Raw genomic sequence first — 19,835 nt, forward strand, 5'->3', positions numbered from 1 at the left:
CCAGCCCTGGCAGATGTTTTCCCTCCCTGTTGCCTGACAATCACCAAGTGCCACCCTCACTGCTTGAAGGGCAGCAGATGCCCCAAGCGACAGCAGAAGCTGTTCAGCTCCTCCAGAAGTTTGACTGGTGTTTCACAGAGGTTCAGAGCAGAATCTGCTGTGGCTGCTACACAATTTGTGTAAGTATCAATCAGGTTTCCCTCCAGAAGCACAGTCACCACTAACACTTACAGACTCTTGCTATGAGCAATGAGGTGGAGGACAAAGTTTGACACCTCTGCCTACTGCCTCAATTTGGCTAGGGAAGAATTTAACATCTCCAATGTGGTTCCCTTCCCTCATCACTGCAGTTGGTCACCTTCATAGGAAAGCAGCATCTGCTGAAGCACCATGAGCTACACAACAGGATGAGGACAGGATGAGCCACTTCAGACTGAAATATGGGCTAAAAGCACTAAGATAAGAAAGAGATCTTGCTGAGTAGAAGGCCAGAGTCAGGAATTGAGTTAGGGTTGGCTGAGAAGACCAGTGCAGCCCTCTGGCACCTTGAAGAACACTTTGTGGTCAGGATTAGCCCCCCTTAGACCACCCTGCATGACTCATAGCAACAAGAGATGGAAAAGCATGAAAAGTGCACGAGGCCAAGGACAACAAGTATCATCCTTCAAGAAAAGAATCCACTCCTCATCCTATGCAGCCAAAAATCACAGATGCCTTGACCCTAAGTCTCTCCTCATCTCAGCCCATCATATACAAGTAAAAAATAAGCCATTCCTCCATTTTATGCAGGTGCTGGGAAGAAAAGTGCAGTTTCTCTAGCCATTCCTCTCTAAAGCATCCCTCCTTTCTCTGTATCTCATGCCTGACCCAAGCCTGCTTTGCTCTAATATCACAATATCCATCCCCAGCCTCCCCTCCTTACTCCCCATCATCATCTCACATCCACTTCATCTCCCCAGACCTCATGCTATCAACCTTCTCAACTCATGATGAGGTGCCTGCCCTGCAGCTATTTTGCTTTTGAGATGAGTTTTAAGGGCTCTGTTGGGAGAAGCAGTGAACCGAGCTGCAGGAATTGGAGGTAGCTTTACCTCTCCCACTACTCCTTTAGTGGCACCTGGCAGCTACACCTGGAGTAATAAAATCAGCAGACTAGTTAGTAGGAAGCACAACTGCAGCTATGTCATGTATGTTCCCTAGAAAAGCTTAATCACTCTGTGGGAGCAACACTCCCAGCCCAGGGGCTGCAGGCTTCTCCAATAAAGCCTGAATCTTAATCCTCAGGTTCCTGGGAGAAAAGCAGCTACATCATCTCTCATCACAGGTGATGAGATTTAAACCAGGCACAGCCTCAGCATCACCTCTCTGTGTGCCTCTGAGGTGACAAAGCCCATCATGGTAATTGAATCAACGTGTGCATCTGCAAGCACACACGCTGACCAGGAGGTGAGGAGTGCAGAGGCATCTACCCACACTTCTCTGCAGACTTAGTGTAGCACAATAAGCTGGATAAGACATAAAAAGGAGGGGTTTTGGGGGCATTACTCAGGTGTTGCACAGTTCTGGGTATATGCATGCCATGCTTTTTTGTTTCTGCTACTGTTTGAGCAAAGCTACATGGTACATGTGCCTTCATCTCATCCATGTAACTAGATGAGCAGAACAAACTGGAAAAGCTAGGGGGAAAAAAATCCCAATCCAAGCTTATCAAAAGTTACCCACCTCTGCCAAGTCTCTGCCAAAATTGCTGGCTTGATTCCTCAAGGACCACATATGCTACCTTAACACCCTGGATACTCCAAGCAGTTTTCTGGAAGCCATTGATTTTTACCCTCAATTTCTGAGGTAGGCTACACTACAAGTCTGGAAGAACACTCTCACTTAGAACACCTGCTTGCAAAGCAATGCCTAATTCCCACAGCCAAATCCAAGCCCTAGCTTCCAGAACCATGGAATGGCATCTCTTCTTCAGAAATAGTAGTTCTCCTCCCACAAAATCTCTTCAAAAAGGGAGAAAGCTAAGCCTACATTAAAAGAGACCTTTTGAGTTCATATGACTGGCAGTTCAATGCTATTAGCTCACGTTGGAAGCCAATTCAGATTTCTCAAGTGAGTTTTTAGGCACAGAAGGCAGCAACTTGCAGGACAAGCTTTTGTACTGGTTTTGCAAAAGAGCACTTGTGGCCACCTCACTAGAACACAGGAAGAACAACAAGCACTCTGCCCCTCCTCAGCCTCAGATACTTTACCCTGAGAAAAAGAGACAAGGCTTTCCCTTTAATATCACTGCTTTAGATAGTTTTTGCCACTGCTCCTGATCCATTCAGAATGCAAATGCAGCTGTTGGCCCCACTCTTAAGTGTTTCAAGCCATAAACCTCACAGCCAGCTCTGCTTCAGTCAAGGGTAGGAGTTGGCAAGTTCTTGTTTTGGAAAAGCCCAAGAACTATTTGCATCCACTTTTTCTGGAGAATCACAGATCAAGTACAAGAGGACAACAGAAGCAAGAAGAATGTATATTTAATAGCTTTTAAAGGTAAGGGAGCATCAAGTGGGACATGGGAATTACCCTCAAGTCAGGTCTGGTTCTTGGAGCATCTCGGTGCTGAGCTGTAACACAGCATTAAGGGAATCAAGAGACAAGCCCTCTAGCTACCTAAAAACTAGTCATGACATAGGCATTAAAAGTCAGCTTCATCTGATTCTCTAACTCATGGCTTTTCAGCTGGCTCTAAGCAACAAATTGACACTAATTTTCAAGAAAGGCATGAAGTTTTAATTAACCTGAGCTAAAATGATCAGCCTGAGCTTTAAGCTATCAGAGGGCTTTGCTTTGTTCCCCAGGTACTGCAGGCTTCCAGATTTCCTACACCACTTGGAAAAACACCCAAATTCCCAACACTGGGTGCAAAAGGAAACTCAATTAAGAATGAAGCCTCCACCTCCACCTTGACCTTTACACTCTGCACAAGAACACAGCCTCATGTTGCCTCCAAAGGCTGGATAACCTTACAGTTCCTTAACGCTGGCAGGGATAAAGCAATTGAAGGATTCAGCAGAGACCAGGAAGAACTTTGTACAAGTGTTCTCAGTCCTCCAATCTGCAAAGTATTCTAGAGAAAAGGGTTTCAACAGCCTCCTAACACTCACTCACTAAGGCAAGCTTCTGGGCACATCTCATATGCTGCTTCCAGCATCATCACCTACTTTTGTCTGATGTTTCAGACAAAAAGCAAGCAATACCATTGGATAGAACAGCCTCTAGTAAGTAGGTAACTAGTAGGTAACTGCCTATATTTCACATGTTCCAGCTGAGGTTAGACTTCCAAGTTAAGGGATGACTTCTTGGTGTGAATCACAAGAGTCTGACAAAGCAGTTGTGAAAAATTCCTCCCTTCCTGACAAATTGCTCCATTTCCCAGACAAAAACAATGGCAGTGCTGCAGCCACAGAGCATCACCCTCACAAGGCTGCTATCAAGTCACATTTTGCAAAGCTGCCTCCCACAAAACTAAAAAATTTAAGCCCTGCTGATTAAATAAAGCAGTTCTGTATACAGCTGGATGCCTGCTAGAATTTCAGGCTTTCCCTTTAGTTCACAGTCAAGAGACTCCCTGGCAAAGCTTTATATCTGTCCTGAGGAGATTTGCTCAGCATGTGGCAGGCAGACACGTGGATCTTGGTACATGGCAACCCAGATGATGACAACAAGGAGGGTAGGGGTTGTCCACAGACTGTTAGACCACTGAGGGTTTGCTGCTGACAATTATTTGGAATAGGTGTCCAGAACTTTTATTACACCACCTCTTTTATCAAGCCAAATATTAAGAGTGAGCACATGTAGACTAATGACTTCTCAGGGTCATCTAGATGGGATGTAGAGAAGTAGCCCCCTATCCCAGCCCCTCCACAGGTAGCTTAAGAAGAGCTGGGGAAGCTTTGGGTGATGATTCTTGGCTCTTTAGCAGCACCCTGGGAACCCAGCCCAGTGGATTTCCAGCCTTTAGAGTAATGACCACCTGCTATGGAGATGCCAGTCCATTACTTAAGCATTCAGAGACCGAAGCATTCAGAGTGCTTCACAGATTAAACCCATCAGCTTCCCTTGGAAAGAAAAAAAAGAGGTATAAAGTGCCTAGCAAATGTGTCACCAAGCCCAGATCTTCATCCTGTAACAGATCCCTCCACCACTGGCCAGCTCTACCTCCACTTGCACGTTTCCAACCCTACTTCGAGTCAGTCTCCTGTCATGAAAAGCCAGAAGGAAATGTAAAGCTTTCCCTGCCACTTCAGTGATAATTCATAACAGAACTAAAAGAACTGATCTGCCACAAAAGAAAAAGCCCCAAACCACCACCACCCAGGCACTCTTGAATTAATTCCAGTATTGTGTTTTGCAGCCAGATTTCTAGGAAGTGTTGTGAATAATCCAAGTAACTCAGTGGGGCTTTGTTTTTGTTTTGTTTGTACAAAACACAGCAGCACGTGAAGCTTCAAGCTCTGCAGCAGAACCCACAGAATCAGGAGTGTTCATGTGATTACAGGTTTCCTTTACAGACAGTTCTTAGAAATAAAAGGCTGCAGGAAATCTGGATGCCACCCCCTCAAGTCTCTCCACTGGTAGCATCTCCAAGTGATGAAGTGCACATCTGAGGGAACAGCCATTGCAAAAGGGTCTTTCACATGGACATTCAGATTAATCACCTGGTTAGGAGATATTTCAAGACAGATGAAGGCAAATGGATAAAAAAGGGAAAAGCCACAGCACACAGAATAAACTGAACTACAAACTGAAAACCTAAAGCAAGCAGATAGAAACATACCCAAATAACCCAAGCCAGACTGGGGCCTTGGGGCTCAACACTACTGCACTTTATTAATTGGTTTTGGTGGCAGAATAAATCAGAGGAGATCAAGTAGTGAGGGATTTACTCTTGAATACAGAAGTTGATGCTGCAATATCTGTGGAATCAGCTTTGAAACAATGCAACAATTCAGATGTCCCCCAGTGCTATACTGGGACTCCTTCCTAGGCATTTTGCAAGAGGATCTAGAAAGCCTCTACTTTTGTGTCTTATCAGGGGAAGTTCTGGGGTGAATTAAAAAGCTCATCATACTTTGGCAGAATTTAATTACCAATGCCTTTAGAGCTAATCCACTTGGAGCAGGTATTGGATACTCCCCCTCCACCAGCCATGAGGGCACAGGAGGCTGACAGCCAAGAGACAATGTGGGGCTTGATGAGCAGTTAACTCTGAACACTGATTGCTAAGCTCCATTTCATCAGGCCTCCAATTATCTTCAGGTTTGGATTGAGTCTATACAATCATCTCATTAGTCACTTAAATCTGCCAGGAAGCAAAGCTCAATTTGACAAAACAACTTTGCTGAAGACTGAAGTGACTTAAACACTGCCTGGGCAGGTGGGGGGACAGCAAATACTACTGGGCCATGTCAGATTTAGTTCATTTGTTTGTGCAACAGCCTTGTTCCACATACTTAAAACAATAAGTAAACCCATGGACTTCCATCAGCAAGGTATGTCAGAGGACAGCTCTTAAAGCTGGCAATACACACAGGCTGAAAACAGGACCCTGCCAATAGCTGCCATGGTACCTGCTGCTTCCACACTTTCCATCAGAAACTTCCATCTGGGAACCCACAAGCCTAATTCCTTCTTTTTCCTCTTAATGTTGTACCTCCAGAGCAAGCTACCAAACAGATCCCACTCCTCTAGTCACCTGCCCAGAGGGTTTGTGGAGTCTCCTTTCTTGGAGGTCTTCAAGACCCACCTGGACATGTTCCTATGTGACCTGATCTAGGTTGACCTGATCCTGCAGGGAGATTGGACTGGATGATCTCTAAAGGTCCCTTCCAACCCCACCATTCTGTGATTCTATGACCTGCAATGCACTAAAGGCCACAAAAGTGGCTCTCTGTCAAGTTCTTTCAACAACAGGCTAAAACCACAGTATGCTAGAAACTGGAACTTGTAGCTAAAGCCATAGGCTCCTTTGACTACCTTTCCAGCTTTTTAGCCTGTTAAGAAGTTATCAAATAAGTTGGTACATGGTTGGGACCACAACAACCCTCCGAGCTCCCAGGATATCATATATTAACATCCATTCAATAGAACAGTCTTCGTGGGCTTCCCTCAGCTTCCAAGCAATTCACAGAGCTCCAAGTGAAGTACTTCAGTACATTTTTATGAACAGTAAACAGGAGATTCTTGCAAAGCAGGGCTTTGGTGCTGCAGCCAAGATTCACCCTCACTACAACAGTTTAAAAGTGAAGCTTTGAAGACCTAACATGGCTGCAGCTGGGAACACAACAAGGGTAAGAAACAAGTTCATTGGCAAAGAAAGATTGTCTCTGAACAGAGCCTCAGATATGGTCAGACACAAAAACATCCCAATCACTAAACAGAGAGAAAACCATATGCATATGCAAGATCTTGGGAGGAGATAAGGAAAAAAACTCGACTGAGCAATAATATCAGAAGATGTTTTTCTCCTGACAAAGGGGAAAAAATGTAAGTGGCTAAGGGAACCAGAAGAGCTTTATTTCTTTGCCCTCCCCCACCACACAGTTAGGAGATGGGGCTTTCTTTAAAGGTAGGGCACGAGCATCTCTTGTTCTCTGTAATGAACTGGCAGATTTGAACAAGTAGTGCAAAGAAGCAGCTTCATGATTACATAGCTCGTTTTGAACTGGAGCAATGTGAAAAGGTAACTTCTGCAGCCTTAAGATTTTGGGTAAGCCTTCAAGAATTTGAGTGTGTGAAGCTTCTGTACAGAGAGTGCCAAAGCAATGCCTCGCAGAGGGAGGTGAATATTCACCCTGGCAGCCCCTGAGATGTGCTGTCCGTCTATTCTGTGCAGAAACACACCAGCCCGCTGTTAAATCAGGCAGTGAGAGGTGACTCATCACTCAACAGCAACTGAACTTGGAGGGGAAAAAAAAGGTCAGTTTGTAATGAGGAGCAAGAATGACAGCAGATCTGAGAGTGAAGCAACCAAGAAATCCACTGTCTTGTCCACCACAGTGAACACAGCATTTGACACTGTGTGCAGGCTGAAGAGGAACTTGCAAGCAGCCTTCCCTCCTACCCCCAAACCACACAGAATCATACCAAGCAAGCAAGCACACGGCTTCATGAAGTCCTTAAAGGCAGCTCTAGGGTGCCATCTCTAAGACAAAAGAGGAAGCTGAGTAATAACACAAACAGGGCAGAAATAAACTCTCACTGTCATGGCACCAAGTGGCGTATTTCGTAGGAGAGCTTTGCACAGCAGATGCCACAGCTACAGACGGCCTCTGAAAGCATCCAGAGGATCTGTGCTTAGGGTGGTTTTGTTTGGACAGTTCAAAAGACAAGACATTGAGTCCTGGAAAGAGGCGTGTAGAGCCTTTGCATGTAAGATACTAAGACAGACAGCTGCACTTGTGTTCCCTGTGGCAGGCAGGCTTGGGATGAAGTAGGTGGCTCTAGGAAACAGCCACCTTTGGCCTTCCTCCAAATCATACGGCAGGATTTGTCCCTAAACTCTTACACTGCTCTCAGCCAGAAGCTAGAGGCTTAGTCATCTCTCCAGGTCCAAACCTGGATCACCCTCTTACATTCCCAGTCCCCAAGCAAGCACAAACCACATCTCAAGAGGGCAAAGGCAAGCTGTCCATATATTCCAGGCACAAGCAGGGAAGATAGGAGCGATTCTACCCTACCCAGACCTCATGCCCCACACATGCCCTCAAGAAGACCTCCCTGAGGTCAGACATTAATTTCTGCCCTTCTACAATTCAACCAGCCTTCAGGAGAGACATCTTATTACAGATGAGTGTATGTTCTTCCAGCTTCATCCTTATACTCCTAGAAATTGGCTCCATAACGTGCTCTCAAGAGAAGGCAAGTGAGCTTGTGCCAAAGGAAGCACTGTCAATAGCAACGCTGGATCTGCTGCAGCTGACATCTGGCAGATGTTCAGCTTCCCCTTCCCTGATGTTAACCTAAGTTTTGGCCCTGTGGAACATGTAAAGAGGAGCCTTGTGACAGCTACTGAAGCACTTTAAGTCTTCTGCGCTCACCATTTGCAAGTCCTCAATACTCCCAGCATTGCACCTTCTCAAGGGCAAGAAGGCCCAATGCCCTTAGAGACTCCATCCTGAAGAGGCTGCTCTCAAGTTACCCTCTCCCTGATGACCCACACACAGGCTATTTCTTCAGCCCTTCATCAGTACAGTATGTCAGAGCTCAGCCACTTTTGTTGAGGCAGATAATACAGCTTCCCAAAGCCCAGAACTCAAGCTTGCTTCAGAAGACAAAAACCATCTTACTTTGCACTAAAAGATGCATTTCCCAGAGCCATCTAACATTTGCCTGATGCTCTTGGCAGGATCTGACACTTACACACCATCTCCACTCCAGAAAAAAGACAGGCAAATACACCTGCCACAGCTTGTGTCACAGGGAAACATCATGAAAGAACTGGAACAACAAGGAGCCACCCACAATAGTCACTGATGACAATGTGTAGATGATGATTTACTGCTTTGACTATCTAGAACATCTACAGGGTTTAAAAATGCAGAGTCTGCTTCCAGTCCAAGATTACACAACCACCATGCAGGACACTGCTTAAGCTCCATGGATTTTGTAGCACCTGTTTGGAGTTCTCAGCTAAGCCTGGAGAGCAGCTCTTCCCCTACCCAAGCCAATACTATGCCACAAAAGAAGTCAAATAATACTTGCCACTCTCTTCAAAGAAGTATCCATTTCTTGACATTGCTGCTGGGGGAGACTCTAAAAGAGACAAAAAAAAAGCAAACATGAGAATGATCAAGATGCTGGATGTCCTCACCTGACTGCTGAACTCACTGTAAGCCTGGATTACAGCAGCAAGCCAGCCCCAAAATACTGCAGACATCAGATTTCCCTAAATGGGGCAACTTTAACCTTTTGTTTATTGACTTGAGCATTTACCAGAATACCCTATACAGTCAGTGCTTGAAAGAAGTTCAACAGTCTCAGACATCCTGGGCTGGGAACACAAAACAACAAGACTAAAGATCAGGACAAAGCTGATCATCTCAGTGACATATCAAACCTGAGCGAGTGCATCCAACAATAATAGAAGTTAAGCATCTGCAAGGCTCTTATGAAGAAATGCAAACCATAATGAAGTCCAGGCTGTACCTTATCATAGAATCATAGAGTGGTAGGGGTTGGAAGGCACCTTTAGAGATCATCTAGTCCAACCCATGCTCAAATTAAAGAAGACACAGTTTATTTCAGAAGAAAACTCAAGTTAGACGAGGATGGAATTTCACATGCTACTCTGCTGCTCCTAATCATTAGGATATCCCAAAACAGTGCTTGGCACTTGAAGATAAGCACCACAACACTGTAGCCTTCCTTGGCTCACTTCCTGAGCTGGGGTCCTGGAGCAAACAGAGTCTCAGGAGGAAACCACAAGTGGGAAGTGACGAATCCACAGACACAGCATCACCAAGACCCAGTGCCCACAATCCATTAGAGACCGTGCTTCATTTGTTAGTCAGTTCTGCAGTTACCTGCTGGAAAACTAGGTATTTGCCAGGCATGGAGATACTCAAACAGCACAGAAGCACCTGCTTGCAGGTACAATCAGTCTGGTACCTGAGGCCAGCCTGGCTGGTTTTAGTACTGACAGCATTCAACACTTCAGAGCTCATGGGCCCAAAGTAGCAGCTTTTCCATACAGGTGCATGCCCCATTTTACCAGGACCTAACAGAGCTCTTCATTTCAAGCCTTGAGCAAGAATCATCCAAGCAGTCCCTTGGGAAGCTGCTACTAGGTGCTGCCTCTTTTTATGCTTCTTCCTAGCCAAAATGCAATCAGAAAGAAGAATACATTTGCTCTGTCTTTCCCCACGTCATTAGGCTAATCAAACGTTACCTACGCAAGCCTGGGATGAATTTGGGCCAACAAGGAAAGAGGTTTTGCCTGCTTTATTGTTCTACAGATTAGGCTTCCTGCTTTGAGGTATGAGACTGTTTCCCAAAGCCCCTTTTTTCTACCCCATAACTTTTGGCTTACAGGTTAAGTGCCTTTTTTGTTTGCCTGTTTTCCCTTTGTACAGTGTTGCCCCCCCCTCCCATTTTCAAGCATCATCAATTCATCCTGGTCTACTGGGAGCCTTTGTAACAGTCACGAGTCACACTACTGCTGGCAGCACCTTCCAAGCCCTAACACTTGTCACAGCAGACAGTACTGTTGCTGGAGGAGCCACCCTGATGACCATTTAAAACAAAAACCCCACACCAACCCCAGGGCAATCCAAGTGTCTGGTCCAAGAGAGAAACACAATGTTCCAAGTTCATCCCAGAACAATGGGTTGGAGGAACAAAACAGTGGCCAAGGGGCACCCATTACACCAGTCAATTGTTTCCCTCCACCTGGAAGGGAAGGAGAAGATCCATCCAGATTGATTAGCATGTTAATGATCAAAGGAAAGGTTTTTTAAACAGACTCTTATTGTGTAATGATTGCATTTATGTGTTTCAGAGAAACAAACACAATAGGTCCAGGCAGATGGATTACCCAAGGAACTGACATTCCCACCAGGATAATATATCAATTTCTTGTTTCTGTTACAGCTTATGAGGGAGTCTGAAGCAACACATTGATTCTTCAGCTTGGGAAAATGAGACACACTTTGCTTTCCCTTTAACTGAACACATTTGTGTGGCTTGATAATGAACAGGAATGCAGAGCTGGTTGCTTTCTTCCTTAGAAATACCTTTTAAACAGCAGCATTGCCTGGGTTGACATAACACCTATGCAGGAGGCTCTGCTTTGGTCACTGCTTGGACCAGGCATGAAAAGAACAAGGCTGGGTTATTACAGCAGGCAGTGCCATTTCATTAGGTGGCACTCATTCCTCTGAGTCACTAAGGAGCAGCAGTCCCCTCGGCAACATGCTCAGGCAATTATGTTGGAGGTGCTGTTTTTTTCAGATGAGTCATAAACCAGAGGTCTTAACCTTGTAATTAAAGATGCAATGGCACGTTTAGGGGAGGAAAAAAAGGAAGAAAAAGAAGGAGTCAGGCATTCACCCTACTATACCCTGGCTTCAATCCAACCCATGTCATTTGTCTTCTCCCTAAGTAACTGCTGTCCCATGGTACCAACAAGATTCAGACTTCAAAACAGCCTTGTTGGAGCCTTTCAGCAAGTTATTCCAGCCCCTAAGGAAGGGGCTACGCACATTAACATCAGGAATGGTGTGGAACGTGCCCAGGAGGTAAAAGGTGATGGGGTGTTTACACAAGTCCAGACACGAAGGGAGCTACGGGACTGGCTGAAAGGTCAATACTTTAGCAGCAGTGGAAGGAGGATGAGTAAATTGGGGGCTACAGCATCTGAGAACCCACAGAAAGTGGCATCCCCCTAATTTTCTAGCTGGGTAGAACATGAAGGAGGCACATTTAGGGGGCTGCAATTAATACCTTTCATCCTTAAGCATCAGCCCCCTTTCCCCCCTTTTTCCCTGTTGAGCACAAGCAAGCATAGCTTATGGTTTTGGGGTGCTAAGGTCAAGGCCAGCTAGACTGTGCTGAAGTGCATGCTTAGTAGCAGCCAGCAAGGCAAACATATCAATCAGCAGGCTCCATAGGCTTCTCCTTTCACAAGGCTCATGGGATTTTAACACCCAAAGTCTCAGCTCCTTAGTCAGGTGTTGAGAGGGACAGGAGCATTGGGTTCAAGTTGTGCAGAACCAGCAGCAAGGCAGAGCCCTCTCTTCTCTGGCAATGAAGTACATGCCTACAGCCTGACACACATCCTTCACACCCCAACCTGCATCTCCTTTCCCCATCTCACCTCTGCTCTTGAAACTAAGAGACCTCAAACCGAGGGGACAGTTACAAAACACTGCAGTAATGGATGCCAGCGTGCAGCTTAGGGAAGCCTGGTCAGGAAAACAAGTCTTCAAACACATTAAAGATCAAGATGACAACGCTCCAGTGTTTGCCTGAAGTCACAGAAGTATTTCCATGAAGTATAAATCATCCCTTTGCATGCTAGAGAGAAAGACCTACAGTCTGGAGAGTGCTTTATTACCACAGGGTGGGAGTTCTCCCCACACTAGCGTTCCCTCAGATCCAAACCCATGGTGCAGGTTTTCCTTCAGAGACTTCAGCAATTAAAAACCAAGAGAAGCAATTCCAGCAAGACATAAGGTCAGGCTTCTAGAGACACAGCTGGAAAGCAATATCCCAAGGAGTTAGGATACACAACACTACGATTCACTGCTGTGCTTCTAGTGTCTCTCAGAGAGGTCCATGTCCTCACACTCCAGACTCTCATCCAACACCTCCACAGACAGCCAGACTCACCACCTGCTCTCCCTGTCCAAAGGCACAATCAGATGCCATCTGCCAAAAAGCATGTGCTGTAGCTCTTTTGACAGTTTAAGCAGTGCTCTGAATTTTTAAGAGTTAATGTAGTCCAGCAAGTAAGTTCCCACTGCCACCCCACCTTATTTCCCTACAGGGGTGTCTAGGAGGTGAAACTAAATTGGACTGGCATTAAAAGCATCACCATTGAGTTGCTTTTTCAAAGGGAAGCTTCTGACTAGTTTCTCATCCCTTTATGAGCATCGAATTCAAAGGTAAAAGCAAAGAGCTTGAAGTGCTGAAGGGCTGCAGAATGGAAAACAAAGCCTATTCCTCTAGACTCAGCTTAAGGTTTCAGAAGCAAGCCAGTGCCCTTTGATTTGAGGCAACTGCAAGAGTATAACTGGAAGGTATATGAAGCATGTTCTTTAACCAGTAGGACAGTTAAGTCGGCTGTAGTTTGAGATGCTTGATCTTAGAACTAGGATGAATCTGATGATCCCCCAGTGGGAAGTATCAGAGAAGTGAGTATACTTCCTGATTTCTTACATTCTTCCCATTATTACATTGACATTGAACAATAAAACAGAGCAAACCCTGCCGTGCCATCCTCCCTTATTAAATTCCTGTGGGAAACGTGTCTCTCGTCTACTCACCCCTTTTAACTCCCTTGTTTTAAAGTTACTTCCAAGTTCTCTTGAGCCTTGCAATATTAGTGGATTGCAAATAAAAACACATTCCCTGGATACTTCAGTAACTCAATTACAGTGTTCTGCTGCTGGCATCTTCCAAGTAAACAGCCCTCTGCAGCACAAGCCTTATACTGAAGCATAACAAAGCTCTCCAACAAGCCTTCCACAAGTGGTACTACACGCTTTGGCTTTTATGGCTTCTCTTCAGTACATCTCTCCAAGTTCTAGCAGCCTAGTATTTAATGGGACTTTACTTTGAGACCATATCATTTTGAAAGGCTTACAGGAAAGGTTCTGTCATTTACAAGCCCTTGAACACTGGCTGCTCTTGGGTTGTCCCTGAGTACAGACAGCCTGTACATCTGGAGCATTTAGTTACCTCATAAGTACTGCTCAGAACACATTAGGTGCCCTCATCATCTTTTATTCAGTGTGTGCTCCCCTATCCCCATTTCTACCGCCTTCAATGTTTTGCTGGAGCTCTGAGGACATTTCTGAAGCACATGCAATGTCTTGAAGTTGATAAAGCAAAACACTCGAGCCTCTGAGCAAGAAGTTACAACAAAAATCACTTGTTCAGCTGAAAAAGCTTTGAGACTTCCCTAATTCCCAGGAGGAATTACCAGTTCTCAGTGGGACAGACCAAACTACCCAGTTATCAGGAAAGAAATCTACTCTCCAGAAGACATGTAGGGCTTTGGCTCTGAAGCAGCTTTTTGGTAACTTCCAGCTGCTTTCCATGTGTTTGTCAGTCAATGTTAAAGTGTCTGTTGTTACAGAGACATCAGCTTCTCTCCACGATGAGGAACACTGCAGTTAGTTGCACTACTTCAAACCTATCTGGGGCCAAGTCCAGCTTGAACAAATGTGTTTGTCTCATCTAAGGCTTAGATACGAGGGAAGGCAAAGCTGAGGTTCCACCAGACCTGGTGTTCAACATTAAACTCTGAGCTCACTCATTTTTGTTCTCTCCACCCCACCATGAATTAGCATCACAGGACAAGGGAGTCCACAGCTGCACAGGTGAGCAGGTTGCTACAGCCAAGCTCATGCTGTTTGGCACAGGGGGAAAGACATTTTCTGTGCTTCTGATGGCTAATAATCAATGAGATGCTGCTCCCCTCCTCCAGCCAAAGTCAGCAGAAAACCAGACTGACTCATGAGAAAACCCAATCACACAAGGAGTGACATCCCAAGGGAAACCTGAAGCAGAGGACTTGGGTTTTTTTTTCCTTTCAATGACATGGAGCATTGACTGAGAGCTGAGAAATCCATCTGCAGCAAGAGCTCAACAGCAGTAAGATGAGGAAGCCTCCTAACTCCTTTCACAACACAACTGCATCACCACAGGAGGACAGGAAAAGAGCCTGACAGACAGCAAATGTGATCACACTATCTGATCAGTTCCAGACACATCCTTGTTGCAGGATCCTCCTGCAGAGCATCGCTTGTGCTCTTCAAACACGAGCTTTTGGCAGTTTGCACGGAAGAACCAACCAGCACGGTCTCCTCGCAGAGATATTGGCTGCAAATCATTTCAAACCATCCAAGTCAGCAAGAATGAATGGACAGCAGCATGAGAAAAGCTATTTTGCCTTAAGTTACCACTTGTTGTTTCTCTGATCTACATCTTAAGCAGCTGATTCCCACAGCCCTGCCTATTCAACTGGAAAACACTGGTGAAAGCAGCTCCTGGTCAGAGAAGAGAAGCATGTCCCAGTACTGCTATTTGGTGCAATTACAATTGACATCCAGGACAAGAGCTTGAGATTTAACTTGGCTTTGTATGCACCTAGAGAGGTGGACAGGAAAGAGAAAGAAAAGCAGCCAGAGAAGGCAGGGTTTCAAAAGCAATCACCATAATTCAGGGAAGTGTAAGGTGAGCATGGCATGCTGCTTAATACCTGGGCAGGAAAATGCCTGGTGCCCAAGCAGAGGCCTTTCCCCAGAAAGCACTGACTTTGCATTGATAAAAGCATCACAGAAAACACTCAAGAGGGGTAAAAAGACCCTTTGTAAGTCATTAAAGTATCAGCACTACTTCCAGGAATAAGAGTCAAGATCAACTAGAGGACTCTTCTTCACTGCAGCTTTACATCCTCGCTCCCCCTGCAAGCACCACACGTGCTGACACACATCCAGCCACATTTCCCCCCAGCTAGAGGCTGAGGAGGAATAAAATCCTTCTTTTGCAAGGCACACCAGAGCCCTCTCTCTCCTCAGCTTCTCCTTTGCATTCATCCCAGTGGCACAGCTGCAGGAAAGGGCTGAACGCAGCCTCACGACACAACACCCAACTCCACAAAGGACCTGCTGGGTTCCCCTTCCCCTCCCCATCATCCCACATACCTAAATATCTTCCTCATACTGCTTTCTACAGCACTATTGGAAGAGGAAAGAGTTAGCAACGTCCCAGTCACGACACTGAAAGCCTAAAGGCACACTGAAGCCCACAGTCACGGGAATGGCAGACTCTTCTGTCTCCTGCTTCTCCTCCTCACAAAGCCTTTGGGAAAAACACCACAGCCAGGCACTGAGGGATGGATGAGGGGCTCATCCCCACATGGCATGCCTGAGGCTTTAGGCAGGCAGCAGTACAGCATCAGCAGGTATTAGCATCACTGTGTAATGAAGCAGGGCTTTCTCTTGGAGACCTTTACCTAAATGGGTTGATGAAAACATCACCTGCTTGCAGACACCTACTAGAAATTAACTTCTAAGGTCTTGAAAACAGTCTGAGACAGTCGTGGTCCAGGAAGATGATTTAAATCTACTCCCAACCCTTTCAACCTTGTTAAACTTTTAGAAGATAATGATGTTGGCCAGAGCACACACTGAGAAGGTGCTTTCACATAGCCAAATCCAGAGACAAATGGCTGCTTTAGCCAAGAGACTCAGACCTGCAGGGACACAGGCTTTGCCCTCCTTATGTGTACAAACCTTACAGGAGATGATGCTTCTGTCAGAAAGCACTTTAATAGTGTATAACATCCTCTTCTTGCCACAGAACTGCCTAAGTGTGTTGCTTGCCTCCACTGCCCCCTACTAGAAATGTTCCTAAAGGGTTATTTCCCCACCTACTTTTTACAACCAAAAGGTCTGTCTTACCAAACACCTCTAACACCCCTGGGAAGGTCCCATTCCTGATGGGCACAACACCAACCCTCTGACATTTCCTAGGCTATCCCACAGTGCACTCCTCACTCAGACATAAAGCTTTGCTCCATGGCTTTATCTAAACAGTGTCCTCCACCACAGTGTGACCACCCTGACGTGCCGGTCCCCATCCAGACAGAAAACATAACTCCACAGCTTCATGGCTCATCAGGCCCTGAAGTATCAAATCAGGGATTATATGCAAGGAGCTGGATATTATTGTGATGAAAGGGAATGGTGTGAGGAAGTCTTCAATCATGCCATGGCCACTCTGGTAAATGAAACCCCAGAACTAATTTCCACAGCTGCTGGCTGTGAAAATAGAAAGCATCATTTTATAGAGGATAAAGCAGGAAGCATCCTCCTGCCTGCTCGCTCCCAGGCAAACACACACCCACACACCAGCTCAGGGATCAGATATGTCTGCTTTCTAAGCTCTTTCCTCACTGCATTGAACAATCCTCCCCAACTTCCTCCAGAACACCCAGCACAAGCAAAACCATCTCATAGAAGACTGGTAGCTGTCACTGCCACAGCCAGCAGAGACCTCACCCTCCCAAAAAAACCCACCTCGTGCACCCTAAAGGCTGGTGGCAGTGGTGTTTGGATTTACCAACAGCACCAGGCTGCCCAGCTTGACTCATCACAACTCAGCCCACCCAAGCAATGAATATCCAAGGGTGCCTCCCAGAGGTGAGCTGCAAGAGGAAGCCACCCTGCAAACGGAGAGCTGTGCAGCTGCTTTGCTCAGGGGATCTCTTTTCCTCCTCTGTCAGGTTTCTTGGCCAGCATTTCGTAGGTGAGCAGGACAAGCTGAGCAAAGGAACAATGGCACTATGGGATTTAGCTGGCAGACAGAGAATTTGGGCTGTCTTCCCCCCCACCCCTAGCTTGAAGGGAAAGGTTTCATTTCCATGGGCCCTCTAAAAGTGATTTAAGACTTGCAAGGATTTCTTGCATAAGTGCTACATGAAGAGGAACGAAAGCAAATACCTCCAGAGATCCCACAAGTTGGCAAAGGCCCAAAAGCAGAGCAGTTGAGGCTTTTCAGGAGACTTTCCCTGAAACATTTAAATCATTTAGAAAGCATTAACTCTTCCTGACAGCTGCTCAGACAAGCTCTTGCACTTGCAGGGCACTGTTCAAAAGCCTCAGCACTCTTAACCAAAAAGAAGATACTGCAAGGGCTCCAAATCTTGGTCAGGGTGGAATGGGGATTCAGAGAGGTGCCTGAGAGAGTTTTCTTTGCTGAAGTGCTTTCTTTGTACAGGGAGGTCTTCAGGAGGCCATCACCTGCCACTTACTTGTAGTTGGGTGCTGTGTAAAACATGCAGAAGTGGTTAAGAGACAGTCTATCACCATTTCATTTGCTTGAGGCTACTCAGAGGAAAGGAGCTGTTCCCTGCAGGGGTTCAGCTGTGTTCAACACTCAAAATCCAGCAGCAGTTAAGTAGCAGCTGTAAGACCTCTGCTTTGGGGTTAGATGGAAGAGATGCTCCAGCACCACCAGTTTCATACTGGAGTATCCCCCCAGGGTAGCAGGATCATGTTTGGGAACAAAGTGTATCTCTAAATAAAGTTTTCATCCCTCATTGCCACCAGAAATGAAAGAAGCTGATGAAGAGGCTGTAGTGGCTCAGCCAAGCTTCTGCAAAGTTACTTCTGTGCTCCTTCCAACCACCACCCCCCAAAAAAGCACCTGTGTGGAACAGGACAGCAGCTCTAATTCACACAAGAGCATAAGTCAAAACCAAGATCTACAGTGGAAACACAGAAAGACACATAAGTAGAACAGTGAGCCCCAACCACTTGATCACCAAAACACATTTTCAGTTGTGGTTCCAGGCAAGACACAAAGAAAAACCTCCCCATGCCATTAAAAGTGAGAACAGCCCCCAGGATACCCAAAGAGCAGCACAGCTGGTCTCCCTCCTCAGCCTCAACCAACCTCCCCAAGAAGTGAGGATTGCAAATCACAGCAGGCTTGGCAGGATAACACAAAATCACCCTGTACAGTTCCTATGTCTGAGAGTCACAAAACAGCAGCAGTGGCAACTGCCCCACCACAGGCAGGGAGAAAGTCAGCAGCACCAGATCTGACCTTAATGTCCATCACTAACCCCCATAAAAATGCCCCTGATCAGTGGTAAAAATCACTGCAGCCTGACAGCCCACGAGAGCAGGTTATTCATGAGGACATTGTTTATGGTTTGTCTACGTGGCTTCCATGGCTACAGCACCAGGGATGATGTTTGGTAGCATCTTAGCCAGATTGCATTACATGCATTTTGTTTTCCAAGCAGCCCTGCACTTTCCCCACGTGAAACATCAGCATATAAAGCCTCCCAGACAGCCTCTTAGGATGTTTTAACATTCATGAGAGAAAAACCAGAACAGGTAAGACCTCTTGTGCTCATCTCCCTCGTGCCTATCTGGAAACTCAATTCCAAAACCTGAAAGGCAACACTCTGGTTAATGTATAATTGATTTCAAAAGGTATTCTCCCATCCTTCAACACAACAGGCACAGAAACATCCAGCACAGGCAAGAGATATCATCACTAAGCAGCAAAGCCCATTGAAAACACATCAAGTACTGCCTTACTTTAGTGAATTCAATAATTAAAGAGCTGGCTTTCTAGCTTTCCTGTCCAAACACATCACCCAGCAACAGTGGTGCTTCAGTTTTGAGGTTTGGTTGGGTGAGGGGGGTAGGTTTAAGACCACAACTTACCTGCACTACTTCCTTAATAGAGATGCTGCTCCAAAAAGCTCCGGGCTGCTCCCCCCACCCCTCCCCGAGCCGCCACCACACTTAAGTTCCCAAATGCCACTCGCTCAGGTGGCAGAGGAGGCGATGGCTCGTGCTTTTTCAATGGCTCCAGTATCAATCCATCCAGAGCATCTTTCTCCCTCACTTCCAATTGGCGAGCAGCGGATGGGTGGAGTGAGAGGGTGACCCATTAGCTCCCAGATGGGCACCTCCAACCCTTCTTCTCCCCAAGCCGGGCAGGGATGCCCAACTTGACACCTGCCAACCGCATGCCACAGCAAGCTGGGCTGGGGCTTGTCTCCTCCAGCCACCCTGATGCCGCTGCTGCCTCTCTCTCGGAGCTATTTGCCTTTGATAGCAAGAACAGTGTGGGGGGGACGGACAAAGAGAAGAATTAAAGTGACCCCGCGCTTGAGAGCCGGAGGGTTTAGCTGGATGCTCTACAGATCAAGTCAGTGGTGCCTCCTTAAGAGGAAAAAAAAAGCTTTGTAGCAGCCAGGCTCAAGTGAAGTGAGAAGATACTGTACCTTACAGACAGAAGTACGGGGAAAACAAGAGGATGTGAAGATGCGGGAAGAGAGGGAGGGGATGAAAGAAATCACCCCACCCGGCTGCTCAGAGGTAGATCTAAAACATTTCTTAAAGCTATAGCTGCTGTAGCGTGCCTGCCTGACTGCAGGGCTGGGCTCCCACGGGGTTTCTCTGTTTAAGCAGGCTGGCAGCGTGAGGCTTGAGCAGGCAGCGCAAGGGTTAACGCGGGCGTTCAGCGAGGAGGCTGCAGGAGGGAGCGAGAAACGGGGCAACAAGTCCGTGCTCTAACAGCGAGTTGCAGCGAATAGA

At 46.3% G+C, this 19,835-nt stretch overlaps 1 protein-coding gene across 4 annotated transcripts in view; it reads right to left on the minus strand.

Annotated features, from left to right (window-relative positions):
• Nucleotides 1-19,835, minus strand: part of SLC4A11 (solute carrier family 4 member 11) — a 97,861-nt gene that overhangs the window by 72,170 nt on the left and 5,856 nt on the right. For 3 of the 4 annotated variants that reach the window (XM_061994283.1, XM_061994282.1, XM_061994281.1), the window contains exon 2: nucleotides 8,749-8,799. In XM_061994283.1, coding sequence (XP_061850267.1) covers nucleotides 8,749-8,799 — 51 coding nt within the window. Of the gene's footprint in view, nucleotides 1-8,748; nucleotides 8,800-18,956; nucleotides 19,437-19,835 lie in introns of those variants that run through there. The other variant, XM_061994284.1, reaches the window with a different exon arrangement.

Source organism: Colius striatus, chromosome 3 (assembly GCF_028858725.1).
Source record: "Colius striatus isolate bColStr4 chromosome 3, bColStr4.1.hap1, whole genome shotgun sequence".
Taxonomy (NCBI): Eukaryota; Metazoa; Chordata; class Aves; order Coliiformes; family Coliidae; genus Colius; species Colius striatus.